This window comes from Mobula birostris, chromosome 4 (assembly GCF_030028105.1).
Source record: "Mobula birostris isolate sMobBir1 chromosome 4, sMobBir1.hap1, whole genome shotgun sequence".
NCBI lineage: Eukaryota > Metazoa > Chordata > Chondrichthyes > Myliobatiformes > Myliobatidae > Mobula > Mobula birostris.
The window spans coordinates 183,253,698-183,277,944 of NC_092373.1; the positions used below are offsets into that span (position 1 = coordinate 183,253,698).

Below are 24,247 nucleotides of genomic sequence, written 5' to 3' on the forward strand. Positions count from 1 at the left end.
TCAAGAGAGTATAGTGGGCTCAGTCCTAGCAGAGCAGGCAAATCCCAGACAGGCGCAGATCTATTGGAGTGGAAGGTGTAGCTCCCTTATGATCCAGGGCAGGCTGTAGTTTTTGTGTTTTCTGCAAACAGTATGTGTGTGTGTACAGTACTGTGTAAAGTCCTAGGCACATGTATATAGCTAGGATGCACAAGACTTTTGCACAGTGCTGTAGTAATTTTATGTATTGCACTATACTGCTGCCACAAAAAAAATTGAATTTCATGGCATATGTGAATGATGGTAAACCTGATTCTGATGTGAGTTTCTATTGTGGACTGAGAGTGGGAAGGGAGGAAGGAGAGGGGAATCATGGTTCGGAAAATGGGAACAGAGGGGGTTAGGGAGCGGGAAACACCAGAGAGACATTCACTCATATATATAGTCACTAGTTTTCTAATGGTTCCACCATCCACAAGCCATTGAGCCAAATAGGTTTGCTCTGCTAATCAATTGTGGCTGATTTTTATTCCCCGAACCATGTTCAAGTTAGTTATTCACCACACACACACATACATATGTACTAACTTGAACATGGTTGGGGGTACAAAAATCAACTGCAATTGAAAAGCAGGGCAAACTTACTGGGCTCGATGGCTTATGGATAGTAGCACCATTGGAGAACTAGTGACTTTGTTGGTGTGTTATTACAAAAATGTCTTTATTGTAATGTATGCAGCTGTTTATGAGGAAGACTGTTGTTCCACTGCAGAGTACAGAGGAGCTTCACCAGGATGTTGTCTGGATTGGAGGACTCTGTTTATTGGGAAAGGTTGGATAGGCTGGGCTGGTCATTCACAAGCAGAGGAGGTTGAGGGTGACCTGACAGAGATACTACAAATATGTGTCATTTGATATCGTAGGTAGTAAGGATCCTTTTTTCAATGCTGGGGGGGGGGGGGGGGTCCCAAAAATGAATAAAGCAGAGGTTTAAGGTGAGAGGAAGGAGATTTCAGGGGAAAGTTTTTCTACACAGAGAGTGGGTGATTATCTGGAACTTTTTGCATAGGTGGTGTTGAACTCACTTGAGCTCCTGCATAGTTGGGGCATAGAAAAACATGGATCTAGTGCAGGCAAGTGGGATTGGTGTAGATGGGCAGAAAGGCTAGCATGGGCACACTGGGCTGAATGGCCTGTTTCTGTGCTGAACAACTCTGATTCTATTTCCCCTCTCACTGTTGCACAGATGGCAAAGAGATCTTTTCTTGGTTTAAGTGTGCTAATGGGCTGACCCACGAACTGGACAAGTTGATGCCAACCCAGATTATCCCTGGTTCAGGTAAGCACGTGATTGCTCATGAACCTTGCACAACTGCATGTGTGATTCAGTCTGTTAGGAAATTCATGAGGTTGAAGTATTATCTTTATGATTGATGTGAGTAAGTTTACCATTGCTTTGAGTAATTTGCACATTTGCAGTCTTGCATATTTTTAAGAACCAGGTTGTGCAGATCTCTGGAGAGATCCCAGCTGTGGAAAATGGTTTCTTCTGCTTTCAGGCAGAACGTGGTCCATCTCTAGGATCCCGAAATTGGGCTCTTGACCTCACAATCTACCTTGTTTGATCTTTCACCTGGTTGTTAGTTAACAAGAAAGGTCTCTGTAGCTTGTTGCACTTCATTTTGCATTTATTGTTTTACCTTTTACTACTCAACCCATTGTGTAATGATCTGATCTGTATGAGCAGGCATTTCACTATGTCTTGGTACATGTGACAATCATAAACCAATTCTAATTCCTCATCTCCTCAAGCCTCCTACTGGGGGTGATAGCTTTTTGGCATCCAACTGGCCAAAGCCTCGTAGAGTTGGAGCTGGGTCATTTGATCTGAGCTCGATTGGGCCCCTGACTTGAGTTAGGTTCAAGCCAGGCCTCAAACACTTATAACCGCAGGCAGGTCTGTGTGTTAGTTATAAACCTGAGCAGATCTCTCTGTCAAGGTTTTTTTCTGAGATCTGCTCTCATTCTAAGATCCAGGGATAGAACCTTCTACAGGGACTCTGCTCATGAATCAGTTTGGTGAGGCTTTTTTAACATGAGAGGAGTTCCTTGGTTAAGAAACAATATTTGGAACACTACACTATTTGCACAAGCCTTAACATTATGTATCACCCATAACCTCTTGTACTTGGATTCCTGTTTTCACCTCAAGTTAGTAAGGCATGATCTACCCTGCGCAGGTGTTTCCAAATGTGCATACTGTTAATTCCTCTCTCTGTTTTACCCTGCCTCTAATACACAGTTCAGTGTGTGCAATAAACAGAAGAGGCTATGCCTTCGTCTCACTATGACCATCAGGGGGAGGTATAGGAGCCTTGGGTCCCACATCATCAGGTTCAGGAATAGTTATTGCCTACAACCATCAGGCTCCTGAACCTCCTCAGTTCTGAACAGATTCCACAACCTACAGACTCACTGTCAAGGATTCTATAACTCGTGTTCCTTGTATGTGTCTGTATGTATACCATCAAACAAGACAAAGCTTCTCTGGGCCACACAAAACGCGCAATAACTTGGGAAGTAAGGATAAAACTTACAGATGAATTATGCATAAATAAACAAAGTAAAGAACGTAAATTAAATATTGTCAGATTAACTGGTGACATTTTGAATGTGATATGGCAGGGAATTCAAAAGCGTGAGAGAAGAAACGGTTTCTCATCCTGACCGTTCTTGTTTTTATGTATCATAGTCCCCTGTCTGATGGTAGAAGGTCAAAGAGGACGCTGGATGGATGGGTGGGATCCTTGATAATACCAAGGTCCCTGCGCACAGTGCTCCTGATAAATGTCCCCTGATAGATGGTCAAGAGACCCCTGTTATCCTCAGCCATTCTCGCAGTCCTTCGGTCCAATTGCTTGGCTGCTCCCATACCAGATAGGGATGTAGTTTTTCAGAACACTCTGTCGTGCTCCTGTAAAATTCTGTTATGGGGGCGGGGGGGAGTGGAATCTTGTCTCGATCTCCTTAGGAAGTGGAGGTGTCTCTGTGCCACCTTGTTCTTGTATGAGTTTTCATAAATGCTGTTGTATTTCTTCGTTTGCTTGAATGTTTGCAAGAAAATGAATCTCAAGGTATGAAATAGTGACATAAACATACTCTGAAGAGCTGCATTAGATTACTGTGAATGATATTGGGGTAATATGCTTTCCTAGTAATGATGATGTGTGGATTTTGTTTTCATGTGTTCTGCTCCAGCATTTCATAGAAACATAGACCAGTAAAGCACAGGAACAGGCCCTTCAGCCTATCATCTATGAGTTCTAGTTTTGCTGACTCTATGGACTGCTAGATGAGCAGAGAATTCGCCACCTCTTTGCAGTCTGTTTCTAACAGGAGGCGAGCATTTCTAAAACATCTAACAGTAGGAAATGTCCAGTAGGACTGCCGTGCCCTCCTGTCCACTACCTGCCTGTCACAAACAATCTACTGCCCATGTTCACTTGGGGGCACCGGGGGGGGGGGGGGGGGGAGGAGGAATGAATTCGGCAATGATATTGTACCAATTCATTTAAGGTACTGCTTGTTCTTTCCTTTCGGTACAGCTCTGTATCAAATTGGAAGTATTGTGCATTCTGCGAGGGGAAAATGGGGAATCAAAGCCAACTGTCCTTGTACAATGAGGAAAAGCAAGCCCTTGCCCCATCGGCAGGTATCCATTGCCAGTGAGGCAACTCAGGTATGTAACATACCAGTTCATCAAAGTTTCAGATATTTTAAAAATTTGAATCATCTGTGTTGAGAGTAACTTCTATTAGTTTGAGATACTGAGCAGAACAGGCCCTTCTCGTCCTCTGAACTGCACTGCCCAGCACCCCCGATTTAACCCTAGCCTAATCACAGTGCAATTTACAATGGCTGATTAACTTAATAATTGGTAGGTTTTTGGACTGTGGGAGGAAACCGGAGCATCCAGAGAAAATCCATACACTCCATGAGGAGAATGTGCAGACTCCTTACAGATGACGTTGAAATTGAACTTTGAACTCTGGCCGGAGCTGTAAAAGCATCATGCTGAGTGTGGCACCCATTAAATATTATTAAATAATGCCATAGGAGCAGAATTAGGCCATTCAGTTCATTGTGTCTGCTCTGCCATTCAGTCATGGAACAGGCTCCTCGACCCACGATGTTGTGCCCACCTTTTAACTTGAAGATCAATCTAACCCCCTCCTCCTACATACCCCTCCATTGTTCTGTCATCCATGTGTCTATCAAAGAGTTTCTTACAACCCCTAATGTATTTGCCTCTACTACAATCCCTGGCAATGTACTCAATGCACCTACCACTCTGTATTTTTAAAAAAAGTTACCTCTGATGTCTGCCCTATACTTTCTTCCAATCACCTTAAAATTATGCTCCTTTTTATTAGCTATTTCATCCAAGGGGAAAAATGAGGGTGACTTTTTTAACCCCTTTGTCCCATCTTATCCCCTTTACCAATCAAGAACGTGTCAGTTTCTGCCTTAACTACGCACCGTGACCTGGCCTCCACAGGCCTCTGTGGCAACAAATTCCCCAGATTCGTTCCCGTCACGCTTAAGAAATGTTTCTTCTATAATACCTTTCTGTTTTTTGTTCTGGTGTTGCTCTGATATTTCAGTAGGTGCAGTCTCCATCACAGGCCTGGAGGTTGGGGGTTCAATACCCATTCGGGACCTGGCTGTTGATCCCATGATCACTCCAGTGGCAAATAGTTGCTCTTTGTTGGGTACAACATCAGGTCAAAGCTGTATATTCTGTGGCTGTGCTTTGGAATAAAACTATTCAGTGTCTTAACTGCTTTTATCCCTCAATTAACAGCACCAAGCCCGTTTGCCAGTTGCAAGCTGCCAGTGGGATCTTGCTGTGGGTAAATTGGCTTCTTGCTTTCTCATATCACAGCAGCGAGTGTACAGAAAGTCCATGCTCTCCTGCTGAAAGGGGAAGCCTCTGGGAGTGATCATGTCCTCAGTGTTGTGCTAGAGGGCAGCCTTGGCTTGTACTTGGGTCCATGGTTGGTGTCTCAAGCGTTCTGATCCCAAAGCATGGTTGGTAATGCAGAAGCACAGCTGGCACTGTGGGATTCCACCAAAGTTAATCTTCGACTGGCTGAACGCCCCTCCCCTCATGACAACAGAGGCATCACATTTCAGTTGAGGTTTTAAACCACTTGTCTTTCAGGTGAGAGGTAGTATATCACTGGTTAGTTAAAGGATGGAACCTAATCAGAATCAGGTGTATTATCACTGATCTATTGGATGCGGTGAAATGTTGTTTTACGGCAAAAGTACAGTGCAGTGCATAAGCAATTTAAGTTTCAATAGGAAATACAGAATAGTGCAAGAAGAGAGGGAAATATTGAGGTAGTGTTCATGGACCATTCAGAAATCTGATGATGGAGGGGAAGGTGCAGTTCTTAAAATGTTGGGTGTGCATCTTCACACTCCTGTGCCCTCTCCCTGATGGCAGTAATGAGAAGAGGACAGGTCCTGGATGGTGAGGGTCTCCAATGCTGGATGCTGCCTTCCTGAGGCACCACCATTTGAAGATGTGTTTGCTTGCTGGTGGGGGGGGGGGGGGGGGGTGCGCGTGTGGACAATACTCCCTTGCTTCATCCTGCTCTACCTCAAGGCACCAGCAGACGTGCAACACTGACTGAGATGCTCGAGCTAATTTCTATTGAACAACTCCTGCAGCACTTCCTTTATCCTCGTTGTTTACCGTACCAGCTTGCTGTGCAAGGCATTGTCAAAGGCCTTGGTAGAATCCATGTACATAACATTGACTGCCCTCCCTATGTCAGTCCTCTTGGCCAGCTCAAGTCTTGGTGAAATTCATGAGATGTAATTTTTCATGCACAGACATGATGAATGGGACAGAAATAAGGTGACAGGCCTTTCTGCCCAGGAGAGGGGAACTAAAATTAGATTGCATAGGTTTTAAGTGAGGAGGGGAAGATTTGAAAGAGGGCATGAGGGGCAAGTTTTTCCACACAGGAGCTGGTGAGTGTGCAGAATGAACTGATGAGGAAGTGGTAGAGACAGGTACAATTGTATTTAAAAGATATTTAAACAAATATGTAGGTAGGAAAGACCTAGAACAGGGGTTCCCAAGCTTTTTTTTTTTTTTTTTTAAATGCCATGGCCCAGTACCATGAAGCAAGGGGTCAGTGGAACCCAGGCTGGAAACCACTGGGATTTGGATCTGATGGGAGTAGCTCAGGAAGGCAACTTGATCAGCATGGATGAGTTGGGCTGAATGGCCTGCTGTGTCAAAACTAGGTGACCCAGGCACTGAGTGTAACGAGATTGCAGATCACTTCTCTGGTAAGACTGCAACTTTACATAATAAACAGCCACCCATTTGAGAATGGTCTCAGGTCATTACCTGAAGCTCCTTGTGACCACATTCATTTGCTCTGATTAGATTGTCCCAGAGGAAGAATCAGTTCAGAGTCCAGAGGATGGGTGGGAAGCTCCCCACAGAATGGATGTCTCCATCCCACTATCCTTGACCCATTTGAGTTTGACATTTTCTTCCATATTTCAAATCCAACACCTCCAGTGCTGAAGTCTCATCTCCCTTGCGGTGTTGTTTTGGAACAATATTGCTAATGTCAGTACCTTGTGTTTTAAGTGGCTGTAAATTTGTGTTGCAGCAGCAAAGTAATAGTCCATCCTCCAGCCAGGCGCAGAGCTGTAACAGGCCAGCAGACTCTGAAGGTAGTTCAACGGTGAATGTGCATGCCACCAAGACGGACGCATCTCCCATCCCTGCTCCGCCAGTCTGGAAGAAAGAGGATTCTCCCTTTGGTTGGATGATGGGCCTGACCAAAAGCAAAGAAGAAAGTCCAGGTAACCTTTACTTCCCCTGAGATGTGCTTGTATGTATAACAGCAGTTCAAATGTTTCAAGCCCAGTTGTAGAGAAACAGGAGACTGCAGGTGCTGAAATCTAGGGGGAAAGATAAAAATGCTCGAGAAACTCAGCGGGTCAGGCAGCATCTGTGGAGAGAAGTAGAAGGGACTTGAGCCAAAATGTTGACTGTCCATTTCAGAAATTTACAAGGATGTTGTTGGGACTTGAAGACCTGAGTTACAGGGGAAGGTTGAATAGAGTTACCCCCTGGAGCCAGTGAGAATGAAGGGAGATCTTAGAGGTATACAGATTTATGAGGTGTATAGGTAGGGTTATTGGATAAGTACAGGGATGGAGGGGTACGGAGGGCTGAAGTATAGATGCAGGTTGGTGGGACTAGGCAGAATAAGTTCAGCACAGACTAGATGGGCTGAACGACCTGGTTGTGTTCTGTAGTGCTCTGTGATTTTATGACCTGCTGAGTATTGCTTTTAAGCCCAATTTTAGTGTAGAGGTTTTCCTTTGGGGAGAGTATTTTCATAAAATTCACAAAAGTATATTAACTTTCAGTCTCTGTGCTGGTAAATTGAAATTGGTAACGGTAATTACAGATGAGTTTGGGGTTTGCATTAATAATTTCCTTATTTCAAATCCCCTCTTCCTTTTGTGATGCTGCCATGTTCTGCTTCTCGCAGGTGTTCTGCCTGTACTTTCCTTGCCTTCATCTCTATGCAGAGTCAGGTTTATTATCACTGACTTGTCGTGAAATTTGTTGTTTTGTGACAACAGTACAGTGTAAGAGTGTAAAAAGAAATACTGTGTTACAATAAATAATACAAAAGGTGTTCATGGACCGTTCAAAAATCTGATGGCAGAGGGGAAGAAAGTGTTCCTAAAATGGTGTGTGCATACTCAGACTCCTGTACCTCCCCCGGTGGTAGTAATGAGAAGAGGTTGTGTCCCAGATAGTGGGGGTCCGTAATGGATACCACTATCTTGAGACACTGCCTTTTGAATATGTTCTTGATGGTGGGGGGCGGGGGGGCTCGTGCCCAGTGATGGAGTTTGCAATGCTCTGAGGACCCTGAAGGCAACACATTTAACCTTTTAAGAACAGCTTCTTCTCCTTGGCCATTGGATTTCAGAATGGTCCATGAATACCACCTAAGTATTTTGGTCTCCTTTTACACTATTATTGTTTATTTCTTTTTGTAACTTGTAGTAATATTTTATGTATTGTCCTGTACTGACGTACAACAAATTGCACAATATATATCAATGATAAATGATTTTGAATGCACAATAAAGTGTAACAGAGAAAGTACAGTGCTGATTTTATTCATTTGTTACAATAAATAGCAACAAATAGTTATTTATCGTAACAGTGCGAGGTCATAATGAGGTAAATTATGAGGTCGAGTACCTGATCAGTCTAGACTGTAACAGCAGGGTAGAAGCTGTCCTTGAGCCTGGTGGCGCGTGCTTTCAAGTTTTTGTACCTTCTGCCCAATGGACGAGGGGACCTGACAGAATGTTTGGGTTGGTTGGGGTCTGTGGTGCTGGCTGCCTTGCTGAGGCAGCGTGAAGTGTAGGCACTCCATCCAAGGGAGGCAAGTTTCCATGACGTGCTGAGTTATCTCCACAATTCTCCTCTGTTCCTTGCAGCCACGTGCAGAGCAGTTTTGCATCCAGATGGGATGCTTTCTATGGTGCATCAGTTAAAAATTGGTAAGAGTCAACGGGGGTGCACTGGATTTCTTTAGCTGCCTGGGGAAACAGGTTTAGGTGAGCTTTCTTGGCCGTGGCTGGAAGTGATGACACTTGGGCATGGTGGTGAGGGAGCTGTATAGCGTGCTTATCTTCATTGACCAAAAGGTCAGAACACACTGTTACTGATGTATTCAACACTGGGTAGGCTGCACTTGGAGTATTGAGTATCATTCTGGTCGCTGACTGCAGGAACAATGTCGTTAAACGGAAGAGGGTGCAGAAAAGATTTACAAGGGTATCGCCTGCATTGGAGTCATAGGGAAAACTGACTCCACCTGTCCCATCTCTCCTTGAGAGGTGACATGATGGGGGTATGTAAAATTGAGAGGGATTGATATAGCCATTCTGTTTCCCGTGGGAGGGTATCTAAAGTCAGGGGGCAGAAGTACAAGGTGAGAATGTGGCAGTTTAAAGAGGATTTGAGGTTAAATATTTCACACAAAGGACAGTTGGTGTGTGGAGTGAGCTGCCAGAGGAGGTTGTGTAGGAAGGAACAGAAAGAACATTTAAATGGCACCTGGACAGGTAACTGAATATGCAAGGCGTAGAGGGCTATGAAATTAATGCAGGCAGTCCGGATTAGTATAGGACAGCTTTGATAAGGTGCTCTGAGTGGCTGTATTCTATAGAGTACAACTCTGGTTATGACCCCAATATTCAAGCTCTATATAATAAACTATCTTCCATATCACCACTGGCTTCTTAGAGCTGTGCTCGCAGACAAATACCTTACACAGGACCCCACCACTAGGACTGCAGCCTTGAGCTCAGCTTTATTTGCCAAACACATTGACACGTACAAACGTATTGGGAATTTGCTGTGGTGTGTTGGTGTGACTTGCAACAAAAACCTACATCTTTCAACAATTAGAGGATTTTATAAAAAACAGTGTTAGAAGTACAGATATGAAATAAAAAGTGTATAATTATATACAGTGCCTATAAAAGGTATCTCCCCCCCCCCCCCCGAAGTTTTCCTGTTTTATTGTTTAACATTTGATCACAATGGATTTAATTGGGCTTTTTTGACACAGATCAACAGACTCGTGGCAAAGCGAAAACACATTTCTACAAATGGTCTAAATTTATTACAGTTATCAAATGCAAAATAATTGATTGCATAATCACTCACCCCCTTCAAGTTAGTATTTAGTAGATGTACCTTTGGCAGCAATTACAGCCTGTGGATGGGTCTGTATCAGCTTTGCACATCTGGACACTGCAATTTTTCTCCATTCTTTTTTACAAAACTGTTCAAACTCTGTTAGATTGTGTGAAGATCATGAGTGAACAGCCCTTTTCAAGTCCAGCCACAAATTCTCAGTTGAATGGAGGTCTGGCCTCTGACTTGGCCACTCCAGGACATGAACTTTGTTTTTAAGCCATTCCCATGCAGCTTTGGCTCTATGCTTGGGGTCATTGTCTTGCTGGAAAACAAATCTCCCAAGTCGCAGTTATTTTGCAAACTGCATCAGGTTTTCCTCCAGGATTTTCCTGTATTTCGTTGCATTTGTTTTACCTTCTACCTTCACAAGCCTTCCAGGGCCTGCTGCAGTGAAGCATCCCCACAGCATGATGCAGCTACCACCACACCACCAGGATGGTGTGATTTTTGTGATATGTGGTGTTTGACTTGAGCCAAGCGTAGTGTTTAGTCTGATGGCCAGAAAGCTCAATTTTGAATCAGACCATAAGCCTTCCAGCTGACTTCAGAGTCTCCCACATGTGAGTTTTTTTTCAACAGTGGCTTTGTCTTTGTCACTCTCCCATAAAACTGACTGGTGAAGCACCCGGGCAACAGTTGTTGTATGTGCAGTCTCTCCCATCTCATCCACTGAAGCTTGTAACTTCTCCAGAGTTGTCATAAGTCTCTTGGTGGCCTCCCTTACTCGTCCCCTTCTTCCATGATCATTCAGTTTTTGAGGATACTTGTTCTAGGCAGATTTACAACTGTGCTATATTCTTTCCATTTCTTGAGGATTGACTTAACTGTACTCCAAGGGATATTCAGTGACTTGGAAATTTTCTTGTATCCATCTCCTGACTTGTGCTTTTTAATAACCTTTTTGCGGAGTTGCTTGGAGTGTTCTGTCTTCATGGTGTAGTTTTTGCCAAGATACTGACTCACCAGCAGTTGGACCTTCCAGATACAGGTGTATTTTTACTACAATTAATTGAAACACCTTGACTGCACACAGGGGATCTCTATTTAACTAATGATGTGACTTCTGAAACCAATTGGCTGCACCAGTGATGATTTGGTGTGTCATATTGAAGGGAGTGAATACTTATGCAATCAATTATTTTGTGTTTCATATTTCTAATTAATTTAGATCACTTTCTAGAGATCTGTTTTGTGTCAATGTGAAAAGAATCTTTTTCTGTTGATCAGTGTAAAAAAACAGCCAAATTAAGTCCACTATGATTCAGTGTTAACCATATGATTCCAATGGTGATGATTACTTTTTATAGGCATTGTAAATACCAGCATGCATTTACAATGTAAACAGTATTATAAGAAGTTGTTTAGCGTTTATAGAACAGTGAGGTTTAAAAAAAACAGAATCCCCACTGGAAGCCCAGTACTCGCTGTCACTGTCTGGTTTAATGCACTGATGTGTTTGTTTCACCAATGCATTACAATTAATTTCGGATTCCTTCAGCATCTGACCATCTTCACCCTGCAGTGCTGCACAACCTGAGGTTGATTAGGGTATTAAAGGGAATTTTCGAAACTAAATGAAGTGGAGCTGCTAAGTATTCCTTTAAGGAGTGGGGAATTTACTCTTTTGATAAGGTTGCAGTAACAGTCATCAGCTATTAATTCAGTATAAACTTTGCCCTGCATTAAATCTCTCAGCAACGCTGGCACTTAAAGCCACTGCTGATTTCTGTTAACTCGCTCTATAACTTTTACGATGCATTCTAAAATTTACACAGTAATGGGGTTAGAAGCGATGTGCCTGCACTTTTCCTGATTGTATCAGCTCTCAATCGTAGAAGAGTTGACAGTGCACCTTTTGGAGGGTAAAATATTTAGTGGGAGATTTCACTGCTCGCTGGGGGCCTCTGGTGGTGAGGATGTGGTATGTGTTCATTAGGAAATAAAACTTCTGTCCAAAGTTCCAGATAAATGTGTTATCAACAGTAGATGTATGTCACCGTATAGTGCCTTAAAATTTGTTGACTTGCAGGCATTTACAGGACAATAAAGAAATACAACTGAATTTATGAAAACCTGTAAATAAAGACTGACAAAGAAGACAAATCGTGCAAGTAATTAAAATAAAATGTACTGAGTTGTAGAGTCTTTGAAGGTGGTCTGTAGGTTGTGGAGTCAGTTCAGTGTTGTGGTGAGTGAAGCTATCCGCTCTGATTCAGGAGCCTGGTGGTTGAAGGGTGATAACTGCTCCTGAACCTGGTGGTGTGGGACTCGAGGTTCCTGTACCTCCTGCCCGATGGTAGCAGTGAGAAGAGAGCAGGGCCTGGGTGGTGGGGGACCTTGGTGACGGGCGCTGCTTTCTTGTGGCAGTGCTCCTTGCAGATGTGCTTGGTGGTGGGGAAGGCTTTGCCAGGTTAGGAACTGTTTGCACCTCAATGCTTTTATTCTTCTGTAATCTAATTCCCGTGTGGCAGTGTTCTTTGGACGTTAGTATTTTCCACCAGAGTTCTTGTATCTTTACTAATTTCCCAATGCTACAGTCCAACTTTTTTCTGGAGCTGCACGGTTCAGTAGGACCATTGTCGAACATTTACACCTGTCCTATTCCATTAACTTCATACTCCTTGTGATTCTGTCATTCTCGGGGCAATTTACTGTGGTCAGTAGCCTTTGGAATATGGGAGGAAACAGGAGTAACTGGAGGAAACCCATGCCATCACAGGGGTATTGTCAAACTCCTCACAGATAGTACTGTAGGTCGTGATGGAACCTGTGTCGCTGGAGGTACGATGCAGCGGCAGCCACAATACCGTCTGTGATATCAAAGCTTTCGGGAAGATTGGGTGTTCCTATGAATTTCAGCTGAATGCTAAATCTAAACAGGATCTTGTTTAGAAGATGCTGGGTCTGTCCATAGTAATGATGTGAAATTTAGTTGGAGCCACTCCCCATGAATGCCATCAGTCAGGAGACTCCAGTGCACAAAATAAGAATGGTCAGGATGGGAAGCGGTCTCTTCCTTCAGGCCATTTGGCTTCTGAATTCCCTGCCGCTTCACATTCGAAGTGTTACCAGCTAATCTGTTCTGTAGCGTACAATATTTAATTTATGCATTTTACTTTATTTATGTAATTCATCTGTAGATTTTATCCTTACTTTCCTAAGTTATCGTCTGTAAAGTGTGTTTGAAATGTTGAATCAAGTTTGCCGTCTGGCAAGTAAGACAGGAAATGCACTGACTTTGAAAAGGTATATTAACCATTTATTTGCAAACAGTAAAAATTCGACCGAACGTTCATGTTCCCCAAGTTACAGACAATACAAAGCTGAATATTCAACAAACATACTTAGTTAAAGGTGTGCGCAGAGCATCCCTTCCCAATCATCCTGCCTACTACAAAGGAAGAAGAGGGCCAGCCCCTTCCACATGCTATTTTATATACCTGGGATATTTGAAACTGGACACCAGGCAGCTATCCAATGGGAAAAGCAGCTGCAGTTTCGAAACTAACCAGTCACAATGGAAGCAGCTTTCAACATTCAGAATATTCAACGTTCATGCCCCCACAGGACAGTGTTATGTGTTCTGCTGTGCTTTACACACTGGTTCAGAGAAATATTGTCTCTTTTGACTGTACATGTATATAGTTAAATGACAATCTAACTTGAGTACGCCCAGCTGCAGATCTGAGATAACCAAGACCTAGAGAGGAGTCACTTTAAGACATTTGAACAACAGTGACACAATTAAAGTACTTCAGGATTGGCCTAGAGTTTAAGCACTGTATCAGATTGGACCTGGAGCAGCTGTGTAGTGTGTGGGGTTATCCATAAGGTCAACTGGAGCACAGTGACAGTGTTCTCAATCCTGACCTCTGCTGTCCATGTGGAGTTTGCATGTTCTCCCTGTGACTGCATGTATTTCCTCTGGGTGCTCTAGTTTCACACCTCATCCCAAACAAGATGTGTGGGATATCCTAATGTGTAGATGAGTGGTAGAATATGGAGGCAGGTCATAGGAATGTTGGGGGGAAATGTAACTGGGGAAGTGGGACTAACTCAAAGTGGCCTCCTAGGGCTTGAAGAAAAGGGGGATGTAAAAAGAATTGCTTCTCATAATTTGAACAACTTGAAAAAGAAGGCAGGAGAATGGGGTTGAGAGGGATAATAAATCAGCCATGATCCAATGACAGAGCAGACTTTGGGCCAAATGATTGAATTCTGCTCCTATGCCTTGTGTTGAGCAAAAAAAGAGACAGGAGAGTGGTTGAGCTAGTAGGGGCATTGTCTCAGAGCCAGCAATCCAGGTTTAGTCCTGACCTCGTGCTGTCTGTGTGGAGTTTGTAGGGTCTCCTTGTGACCACATGCATTGCCTCCCACACCCCAAAGATATATAGATTGGTAGTTTGATTGGCTGGTGTGACTTGGTAATTGGTTTATTATTGTCACGTGTACTATTACATTCGTGGAAAGTTCAAAGTAATTTTATTTTCAAAGTACATATATGCCCCTGAGATTCCTTTTCTTGTGGGCAAGTACAGGAAGCACAACAGAATCAAAGAAAGTCTGTACTGTTGGATACGATCAACAATCAATGTACAAAAAGAAAAGAAAACAAACTGTGCAAATACAAAAAGAAAGAGGAAAAGTAATATAAATAATGCATCAGTCCTTGAAAGTGAGTCCATTGGTTGTGGAATTGGTTCAGTGATGAAGTGAAGTTATCCCCTCTGGTTTAAGAGGGGTAATAACTGGTCCTGAATTTGGTGGTATGGGTTCTGAGATTCCCGATGGCAGCAGCTAGAAGAAACCATGGACTGGATGGTGGAAGTCCTTGATGGACGCTACTTTCCCCGAGACAGCACTCTGTGTAGAGGTGCTCAGTGGCAGGAGGCCCTTGACTGGGCTTTTCACTACAAGGGTATTGGTGTTTCCCTACCAGGCTGTGATGCAGCCAGTCAATACACTCTCCACCACACATCTATAGAATTTTGTCAGCGTTTTACATGACATGCTGAATCTTCATAAACGTCTAAGGAGGTATGCTGGACCCAGGACAGATCATCTAAATCGGGTTCTAAACCTTTTTTATACTGTGAGCCAAAGCCATTAAGCAAGGGGTCCCTGGGACGCCAGGTTGGGAACCACTGTTCTAAAATGATAACATTGAGGAACTTGAAGTTGCTGACCCTCTCCACCTCTGATTCCCTGATGAGCACTGGCTGATGAACTTCTAGTTTCCCCTTCCTGAAGTCAGTGATTCGCTCTTTGCTTTTGCTGACATTGACTGAGAGGTTGTTGGTGGCACCACTCAGATTTATTTGATCCAGACAAATTATTCCAAGCATCAGCATTCTGAGGTGGTACCAAAAGGAAAATACCCGTAACAAATTGCAGAACATTGTCTTCAGCGTTGCAGAGAAAGTGCGGGTAGGTAATTAAGGTGTGAAGGCCATGATGAGATAGATTGAGGGAGTGAGAGTTCATCTTTCTTGTGTAAGAGTTCTTTTCAAAAGTCTTATAACAGTGGGATAGACTCCGTTCTTGAGCCTGGTGTTATGTGTTCTTGGGTTATTGTATTTTCTGCCTGATGGAAAGGGAGGTGGGGAGAAGGGACAATGCTGAATTACCAGTAGTTTGTAGTGGAGTGGTGGAATCGGGGAAGTTTGTGAAAATATGGGGAGAATTTTTTTATTGTTTTTGTTTCTGATTTCCAACAACTGCAGTTGTTAAATTGGTACTTCAGTATCAAAATCTTTATTCTCAGAATAGATTCAAAATTGTTTGGTGGTATGATAAAATCTGAATTTTCTTTTTGCTCAGTGGTTGCCTTAATATTTTATTTCCCCACTAAACGTTTCTACTAGGAAGCTCACAGATGCCTGCCTTGAATAAAGAGACTAAACCAGCTGGGTTGTGTAATTCCCTGAGCACGTTGTCGAAGTCTTCATCATCCCTGCAAACTTTCAACAGTTTGTTAACTCTGACACCGAGCAGTTCCAGTGCCCCCAGCTCGCTGAGAAACCTGCTGACCTCCAACTCAGGGAAGGTGAGCCTTGCCTCATTCACTGTACAGTCCGTTTTGGGTTGGGAAAAGCTGTAGAGGGTTGTAAACTCAGATAGACACCAGCCTACCCACCGACGAGGACATCTTCAAAAAGTAATGCTTCAAAATGATGCATCTATCATTAAGAACCCCCACCACCCAGGACATGACCCCTTTTCATTGTTCATCTTCTCATCAGGGAGGAGGTACAGGAGCCTGAAGGTGTACACACAATATTTTAGGAACAGCTTCTTCTCCTCCACAGTCAGATTTCTAAATCAACCCACAAGCACTACCTCACTATTTTTTGGCTTTTTTATTGCAGTACTTAATTAATTGTTTATTATATATTTTTTTGCATATTGTCATTCATAGTTTTTTATGTATTGCACTCTACTGCTGCTGCAAAACAACAAGTTTCACCAAAGATATTGATGTTAAACCTCATTCTGATTGTCTTGTTTGTATGTGTATTAAAACATGTAAGAAACATCTTGCTGTCCAAGTGTGGCTGTGATTGGTTGCACAAGCCTCCACCTGGTGCCTGATACAAGTTGGGTGCAATAAAGCAGAATAAATCCAAACTGGCAAATTACTGTCCAATCAGACTACTTCCAAGCAGTAGCAAACCAGTGAACTTGTCAAGAGCAGTGCCAAACCACACAGTTTGTTCACCAGCCTTCCTTACCAATGCCCAGGCAGAATTTAATTGGCGGTGTATTGTTGAAGGTCAGTCATCCCACCCACATGGTGTCACTCTAGGAGTAACTCAGGACAGTGCCCTTGGAGGCCCAACCACTACTACTTCCATGGCTGACCTTCCATTGTACGGACTGAAGTGACGACGTCGCTGCTGATTGCTCAATGTCGCAATCCATGCACAACAGCTCAACAATATTTGTCTGACGAATAATATTGCAATAAGCATTTCTCAGAATCAGGATTGTTATCATTTACGGATGTCGTAAAAACATAGAAAACCTACAGCACAATACAGGCCCTTCGGTCCACGATGTTGTGCCAAACATGTACTTACTTTAGATATTACCTAGGGTTACCATAGCCCTCTATTTTTCTAAGCTCCATGTACCTATCCAAGAGTCCCTTAAAAGACTCTATTGTATCTCCCTCCACCACTGTTGCCAGCAGCCCATTTCACGCACTCACCACTCTCTGAGTAAAAAAACAAACAAACAAACAAACTTACCCCTGACATCTCCTCTGGACCTACTTCCAAGCACCTTTAAACTGTGCCCTCTAGTGTTAACCATTTCAGCCCTGGGAAAAAGCCTCTGACTACCCACACAATCAGTGCCTCTCATCATCTTATACACTTCTATCAGGTCACCTCTCATCTTCCGTCACTCCAAGGAGAAAAGGTGAGTTCACTCATTTGTGAGATTTGTTACTTTGTGGCAGTGGTTCAGTGCGAGACATACAAGTTATAGTAAATTGCAATGAATAAGTGAATAGTGTGAAAGAGGAATAGTGAAGTAGTGTCCATAGATCGTTCAAATATCTGATGGCAAAGGAGTAGAAGTCGTGCCTGAAATGTTGAGTGTGGGCCTTCAGGCTGCTGTACCTCTTCCCTGAGGGTAGTAATGAGAAGAGGGCATGTCCTTAATGATGGACGCCTCCTTCTTGAGACGTCATCAGCTGATAGCTGTTGAGTTGTGCCCGCAATGGAGGCTGGCCATAGCCTATTGCAGTCTGTGTATCAGAGCCTCCTTAACAGGCTGTGATGTAACTAGTTAGAGTGCTCCCTGTACATCAGCTGAAATCAGGCATTGGGTATTGACCATTGTTTGCAAGTTATTCAGGAAGCCACCCCAGCTTGTTGTCTCCCTGCACATTTTACTGATCCTACCTTGAAGGCTTGAATTTCCATTGGGGGGGAGAGATCTGGTAAACCAAGCTATCTGTCACATAGAACATAGAATAGTACAGCACATTACAGGCCCTTCGGCCCACAATGTTGTGCCAACCCTCAAACCCTGCCTCCCATATAACCCCCCACCTTAAATTCCTCCATATACCTGTCTAGTAGTCTCTTAAACTTCACTAGTGTATTTGCCTCCACCACTGACTCAGGCAGTGCATTCCACGCAACAACCACTCTCTGAGTAAAAAAACCTTCCTCTAATATCCCCCTTGAACTTCCCACCCCTTACCTTAAAGCCATGTCCTCTTGTATTGAGCAGTGGTGCCCTGGGGAAGAGGTGCTGGCTATCCACTCTATCTATTCCTCTTATTGTCTTGTACACCTCTATCATGTCTCCTCTCATCCTCCTTCTCTCCAAAGAGTAAAGCCTTAGCTCCCTTAATCTCTGATCATAATGCATACTCTCTAAACCAGGCAGCATCCTGGTAAATCTCCTCTGTACCCTTTCCAATGCTTCCACATCCTTCCTATAGTGAGGCGACCAGAACTGGACACAGTACTCCAAGTGTGGCCTAACCAGAGTTTTATAGAGCTGCATCATTACATCGCGACTCTTATACTCTGTTTCTCAACTTATGAAAGCTAACACCCCATAAGCCGCCTTAACTACCCTATCTACCTGTGAGGCAACTTTCAGCGATCTATGGACATGTACCCCCAGATCCCTCTGCTCCTCCACACTACCAAGTATCTTGCCATTTACTTTGTACTCTGCCTTGGAGTTTGTCCTTCCAAAGTGTTCCACCTCACACTTCTCCGGGTTGAACTCCATCTGCCACTTCTCAGCCCACTTCTGCATCCTATCAATGTCTCTCTGCAATCTTCGACAATCCTCTACACTATCTACAATACCACCAACCTTTGTGTTGTCTGCAAACTTGCCAACCCAGCCTTCTACCCCCACTTCCAGGTTGTTAATAAAAAATCACGGAAAGTAGAGGTCCCAGAACAGATCCTTGTGGGACACCACTAGTCACAATCCTCCAATCTGAATGTACTCCCTCCACCACGACCCTCTGCCTTCTGCAGGCAAGCCAATTCTGAATCCACCTGGCCAAACTTCCCTGGATCCCATGCCTTCTGACTTTCTGAATAAGCCTACCGTGTGGAACCTTGTCAAATGCCTTACTAAAATCCATGTAGATCACTTCCACCGCACTATCCTCATCTATGTGCCTGGTCACCACCTCAAAGAACTCTTATCAGGCTTGTTAGACACGATCTGCCCTTCACAAAGCCATGCTGACTGTCCCTGATCAGACCATGATTCTCTAAATGCCCATAGATACTACCTCTAAGAATCTTTTCCAACAGCTTTCCCACCACAGACGTAAGGCTCACTGGTCTATAATTACCCGGACTACCCCTACTACCTTTTTTGAACAAGGGAACAGCATTCGCCTCCCTCCAATCCTCTGGTACCATTCCCGTGGGCAACGAGGACATAAAGATCCTAGCCAGAGGCTCAGCAATCTCTTCCCTCACCTTGTGGAGCAGCCTGGGGAATACTGCGTCAGGCCCTGGGGACTTACCCGTCCTAATGTATTTTAACAACTCCAACTCCTCTTCTCCCTTAATATCAACATGCTCCAGAACATCAACCTCACTCATATTGTCCTCACCATCATGAAGTTCCCTCTCATTGGTGAATACCGAAGAAAAGTATTCATTGAGGACCTCGCTCACTTCTACAGCCTCCAGGCACATCTTCCCACCTTTATCTCTAATCGGTCCTGCCTTCACTCCTGTCATCCTTTTGTTCTTCACATAATTGAAGAATGCCTTGGGGTTTTCCAATACTTGCAAAAGCCTGGGATGGGGGTTAGGCAGTCAGTACTCTGATCGTTAGAATAAACCAGTAAAGGCAATGAAAACATCAGTTATAATCAATACCTGTACCTGGCTGGAAGCTTGAGAAGAGATTATTCGTCAGTGAAATTCTGTTGTGTTGGTGAGAAGTTTATCCATGTGCCACTTGTAAATCCTCTATAGTTCTAACTGTGTTACACTATGGATATTTTTAATAACAGTGTTGGATCCTCTAAGATAACTTGGAAGACCTGGGTTTTAAAATGTCCCCATTTCCTCCCCCAGTCTGAAACAGGAACAAAAAGCACTTCCAACCTGTTGGATGACATCTTTGCCTCCCTGGTGCAGAGCAAACTGCCCAGCGATGGCTCAAAGCCGCCAGGCATGGTGAGCGATTCCAAGGAGCTGTTGAAGGCCTCGTCGGGGAAGGGGACCATTTTGGGCTCGGACACTCCTCACACCTGGTACTGCGGTGGTCGTGTTCTGTGCTTGCAAGATCCCAGAAACAAGAATAACTGGAATATTTTCCGAGAATGCTGGAAGCAAGGACATGTAAGTGTGGAGGAGAACACCTCACAGGGAAACTCCATGGCCATGGCCTGGAGGTTGGAGAATGGAGAGGGCCTGCCCTGGACTTGGAGGCTTGTCTCTGTGTGTGGGTGTGACGAGGAAAAGTGTTTTTTTTTTCACTATTGCTGCTTATTGCATGTCGGCTGTGTATTCTACTGAACATTATGGGCATGCTCTGTTGGCATCAGAATGGGTGGCAACATTTGCAGGCTGACCCCAGCTCTTCCTCAGGTTGTGTTGGTTGTTAACGCAGAAGATGCATTAAATCTAATCAGAGGACAGTGTAAGCTCTGGAGGGGGGGAACCTGTGACTTTGGTTTTTGATTGACTCAGAATTTGAATGGAGCCTCTAGAGAGTTCTGAGCAATGAATGATTGGATTTATTGGAATTTACTATGAATTACTAGACTCACACTTCGAGAATTGTGTTCGGTTCTGGTTGCCTCATTGTCGGAAGGATGTTGAAGCTTTAGAGGGGATGCAGAGGAGATTTACCTGGATGCTGTCTGGATTGGAGATCATGTCGTATGAGGAGAGGTTGAGCAAATTGGAGCTTTTCTCTTCAAAGCAGAGAAGTATGAGGGATAACTTGGTAGAGGTGTCTAAGATAATAAGAGGCATAGATCAAGTAGATAGCCAAGGGCTTTTTTCCTAGGGTGGAAATGGTTAGTATGAAGGGGCATAATTTTAAAGTGAGCAGAGGAAGGTGTAGGGGGATACCAGAGTTAAATTTTTTTTACACGGAGTGGTGAATGCTTTGAACGTCCTGCCAGGGGTGGTGGTGGAGGGCAGATACATTAGGGGTATTTGAGAAACTCAGAGATAGCCCTCCACTTTACTATTGTCTGTGTGCCGATGTGGAGGGAAGGGGTAGATTGATCATAGATTGATTAGGTTAAAAGCTCGGCACATTATGGGCTGAAGGGATTGTACTGTGCTCTATGCTTTGTGTTCTAGGTTGGTCCCTGGGAAGAGGATAGATAGTTACAGTGTGTAAAAGGTTGAAAGATGTGATAGAGAGCTGTATGAGATGGAGAGATTTATAGAGTTATGGAGGGAGGTTGCTCCCATTAACAGGTGGTTCAAAGAGTGGGACAGAGCAGGACTACAAGGGAGAAGTGTTGATGAAGAGGACGTCGCTGCTTATATGGGTTGTGGAAATGGAGTCAACAAGGACCTTCAAAGGAGAATTGGGCAGACACTCGAAGTAAGGTATTCTGCAGAGCAGTGGGTGAGGAGTGGGACTTCTGTGTGAGAAGTCAGCATCGATTAGCTAGGCCGAATGGCCTCCTGTGATTCAATCTTGCAAAGGAATAATGCAGCTGACATTGCCACGGTAGCGTAGCAGTTAGCGCCACGCTAATCCAGCTCAGGGTGTCAGAGTTCATTCCTGGCATCCTGTGTAAGGAGTTTCTGTACATCCTCCCTGTGAGATGCCTGGATTTTCCCGTTTCTTCCCACTGTCCAGAAACATACCAGGGAGGTTCATTGGTCATTGTAAATGTCCCAGGATTAAGTTAGGGTGAATCGGGATTGTTGCGGGTTGCTGGGACGGCGTGGCTCCAAGGGCTGACTCTGTGCTATGTTGTTAAGTGTGTGTGTGTGTGTATATATGTGTATGTATATGTATATATGTATGTATATGTGTATATATATATATATATATATATATATATATATATATCTAATATCTATATATATATATCTAATATCTATATATATATCTAATATCTATATATATATCTATATCTATATATATAATATCTATCTATATATATATCTAATATCTATATCTATATATATCTATCTAATATCTATATCTATCTATATGTCTATCTAATATCTATATATATATATATAAAATCTAGCTTATCAATCTGTACAAGGGGGCTGGCTGTGTTTAACCAGCCCCCCTGTAGAACCTCAACCAAGTTCCTCCTGATCGTCTTCCTTCAGCCACCATCATAAGCTCTACCTCTTGTATTTTCAATACGCAGTGGTCACTTTATTGTGTACCTCCTGTACCTAATAAAGTAGCCACTGAGTGTATGTTTGTGGTGGTCTGCTCCTGTAGCCCATCCACTTTAAGATTTGATGTGCTGTACATTCAGAGTTGCTCTTCTGCACACCACTGTTGTAACCTGGTTAGTTGAGTTACTGTTGCCTTCCTGTCAGCTAGAATCAGTCTGGCCATTCTCCTGTGACCTCCCTCATTAACAAGGTGTCTTCACCTACAGAACTGCTGCTCACTGGATGTTTTTCTTTGTTTTTCACCCAATTCTTTGTAAGCTAGAGACGGTCGTGCGTGAAAATCCCAGGAGATTGCAGTTTCTGAGGCACCAACAGTCATTCCACAGTCGAAGTCACTTAGATCACATTTCTTCCCCATTTTGATATTTGGTCTGAACAACAACTGAACCTCTTGACCATGTCTGCATATTTTTATGCATCGATTTGCTGCCAGATGATTGGCTGATTAGATATTTGCATTAACAAGCAGCTGTACCTAACGAAGTGGCCAGGGAGTGTGTTGTTTTCAGCTCCGGTTTGCTGTCTTGGTGAACCTGGTGCAGAGTTGCACTTGTATCAATTTTATGAGTCACCTATGGAATCATTTAATGATCATTCAGAGTGCCAAGCTTTGCCCATAGACCTCTCATTACACAATCTGAGCACCTCTTTCTCTCCCCTCCCCCCCAATAGTTCTTGCTGAAAGGTGAAGTGGTTTTTAAATTTGTAACTCGTAACTTGCTGTGCGTCACCAGAAGCAGCCACCTGCCTTGGTGCAGTATTTTCTGGTAGGAATCCATCAGCCTTAATTAGACGATCCTTTGCTTAAAGTGAGCCTATTATCTTGCTGCAGAGCCTTGATAGAAGTTTATAAAACATCCAGTCAGCAGCAGTTTGGTAGTTGTAAATGCCTTGTTAATGAGAGGTCAGAGGAAAATGGCCAGACTGGTTCAAACTGACAGGAAGGAGACAGTAACACCTCTCTGATATTTTTGTTTTCCTTGATTCGCTCTCCAAAGGAATATGTACCTCTTTCATTTCTTTGAATTCTTCAACCCCACAATCAGTTTTCCCTTTCTATTTCTGGGAGCAAGCATTATCTTGATATAATCTCTCTACATACAGCTATCATTGGTGCTATGATGCGTTTCAGCTAAATTCTGCATTGTGCTCTTTTATAGGTGAATGTGTTGTGCTTTTTAGGGTTCTAGCCAATTCACCAGCACTTTGCAAGCCTTTGTGCACAGAATACACACAGCTCAGGAGTGGGCCCTTCAGCCCACCATGTATGTGCAGACCGTCATGCCAAATTGAACTAAACCTCCTGCATCTGCTTACACGTGATCCACATCCCTCCATTCCCCACGTTGACATGTCTGAATGCCTCTGAAATGCCACTACTGTACCTGCTTCCACCACAGCCCCTGGTAGCATGTTCCAAGTACCTATAACTGTGTATACATTTTTAAAACACCTCCCCGGTACGTCTCCTTTAAACATTCCCCCTCTCACCCGTATTGCTTATCCTCTAGCATTTGACATATCTACACCAAGAAAGATGATTCTCACGCTCTGACCAGGGGTTCCCCACCTGGGGTCCTTTACATAAAAAAGGTTAGGAACCCCTGCTCTACCCTGTCTCTGCCTTATTCTGTATTCGGTCATTGTACCACCCCCTGTGCTGTACTCCAGTAATTGTACTGCCTCCATGTCCTGTACTGTGAAATAATCTGTATGGATGGCATGTGCATGCCAAATAGTTTTTCCCAGCACCTTGGTACATGTAACAATGTAAAACCACTTGCCAATTGCTGTGGTTTTATCAAGTCTCCCTTCTGCCTCGGACACTCCAGAGAAAGCAACTAAAGGTTGTCCAACTTCTCGTTAAACACTATTCCAGACACAATCCTGGTGGACCTGTTCTGCACCTGAGGATCTCCAAACCCGTCCTGTAATGGCATGACCAGAGCTGTGCATGTACTTCAGTTTGGTACAGCTGATTCACGACTTCCTGACTCTTGTACTCAATGCTGCTTCTGCTACCACCCTCACTGTCAAA

At 43.7% G+C, this 24,247-nt stretch overlaps 1 protein-coding gene across 2 annotated transcripts in view; it reads left to right on the plus strand.

Annotated features, from left to right (window-relative positions):
• LOC140196823 (lysine-specific demethylase 3A-like) overlaps positions 1-24,247 on the plus strand; it is an 83,691-nt gene that overhangs the window by 44,405 nt on the left and 15,039 nt on the right. The window contains exons 13-17 of one of the 2 annotated variants that reach the window (XM_072256654.1): positions 1,226-1,318; positions 3,585-3,718; positions 6,684-6,876; positions 15,679-15,860; positions 19,894-20,160. In XM_072256654.1, coding sequence (XP_072112755.1) covers positions 1,226-1,318; positions 3,585-3,718; positions 6,684-6,876; positions 15,679-15,860; positions 19,894-20,160 — 869 coding nt within the window. Of the gene's footprint in view, positions 1-1,225; positions 1,319-3,584; positions 3,719-6,680; positions 6,877-15,678; positions 15,861-19,893; positions 20,161-24,247 lie in introns of both variants that reach the window. The other variant, XM_072256653.1, reaches the window with a different exon arrangement.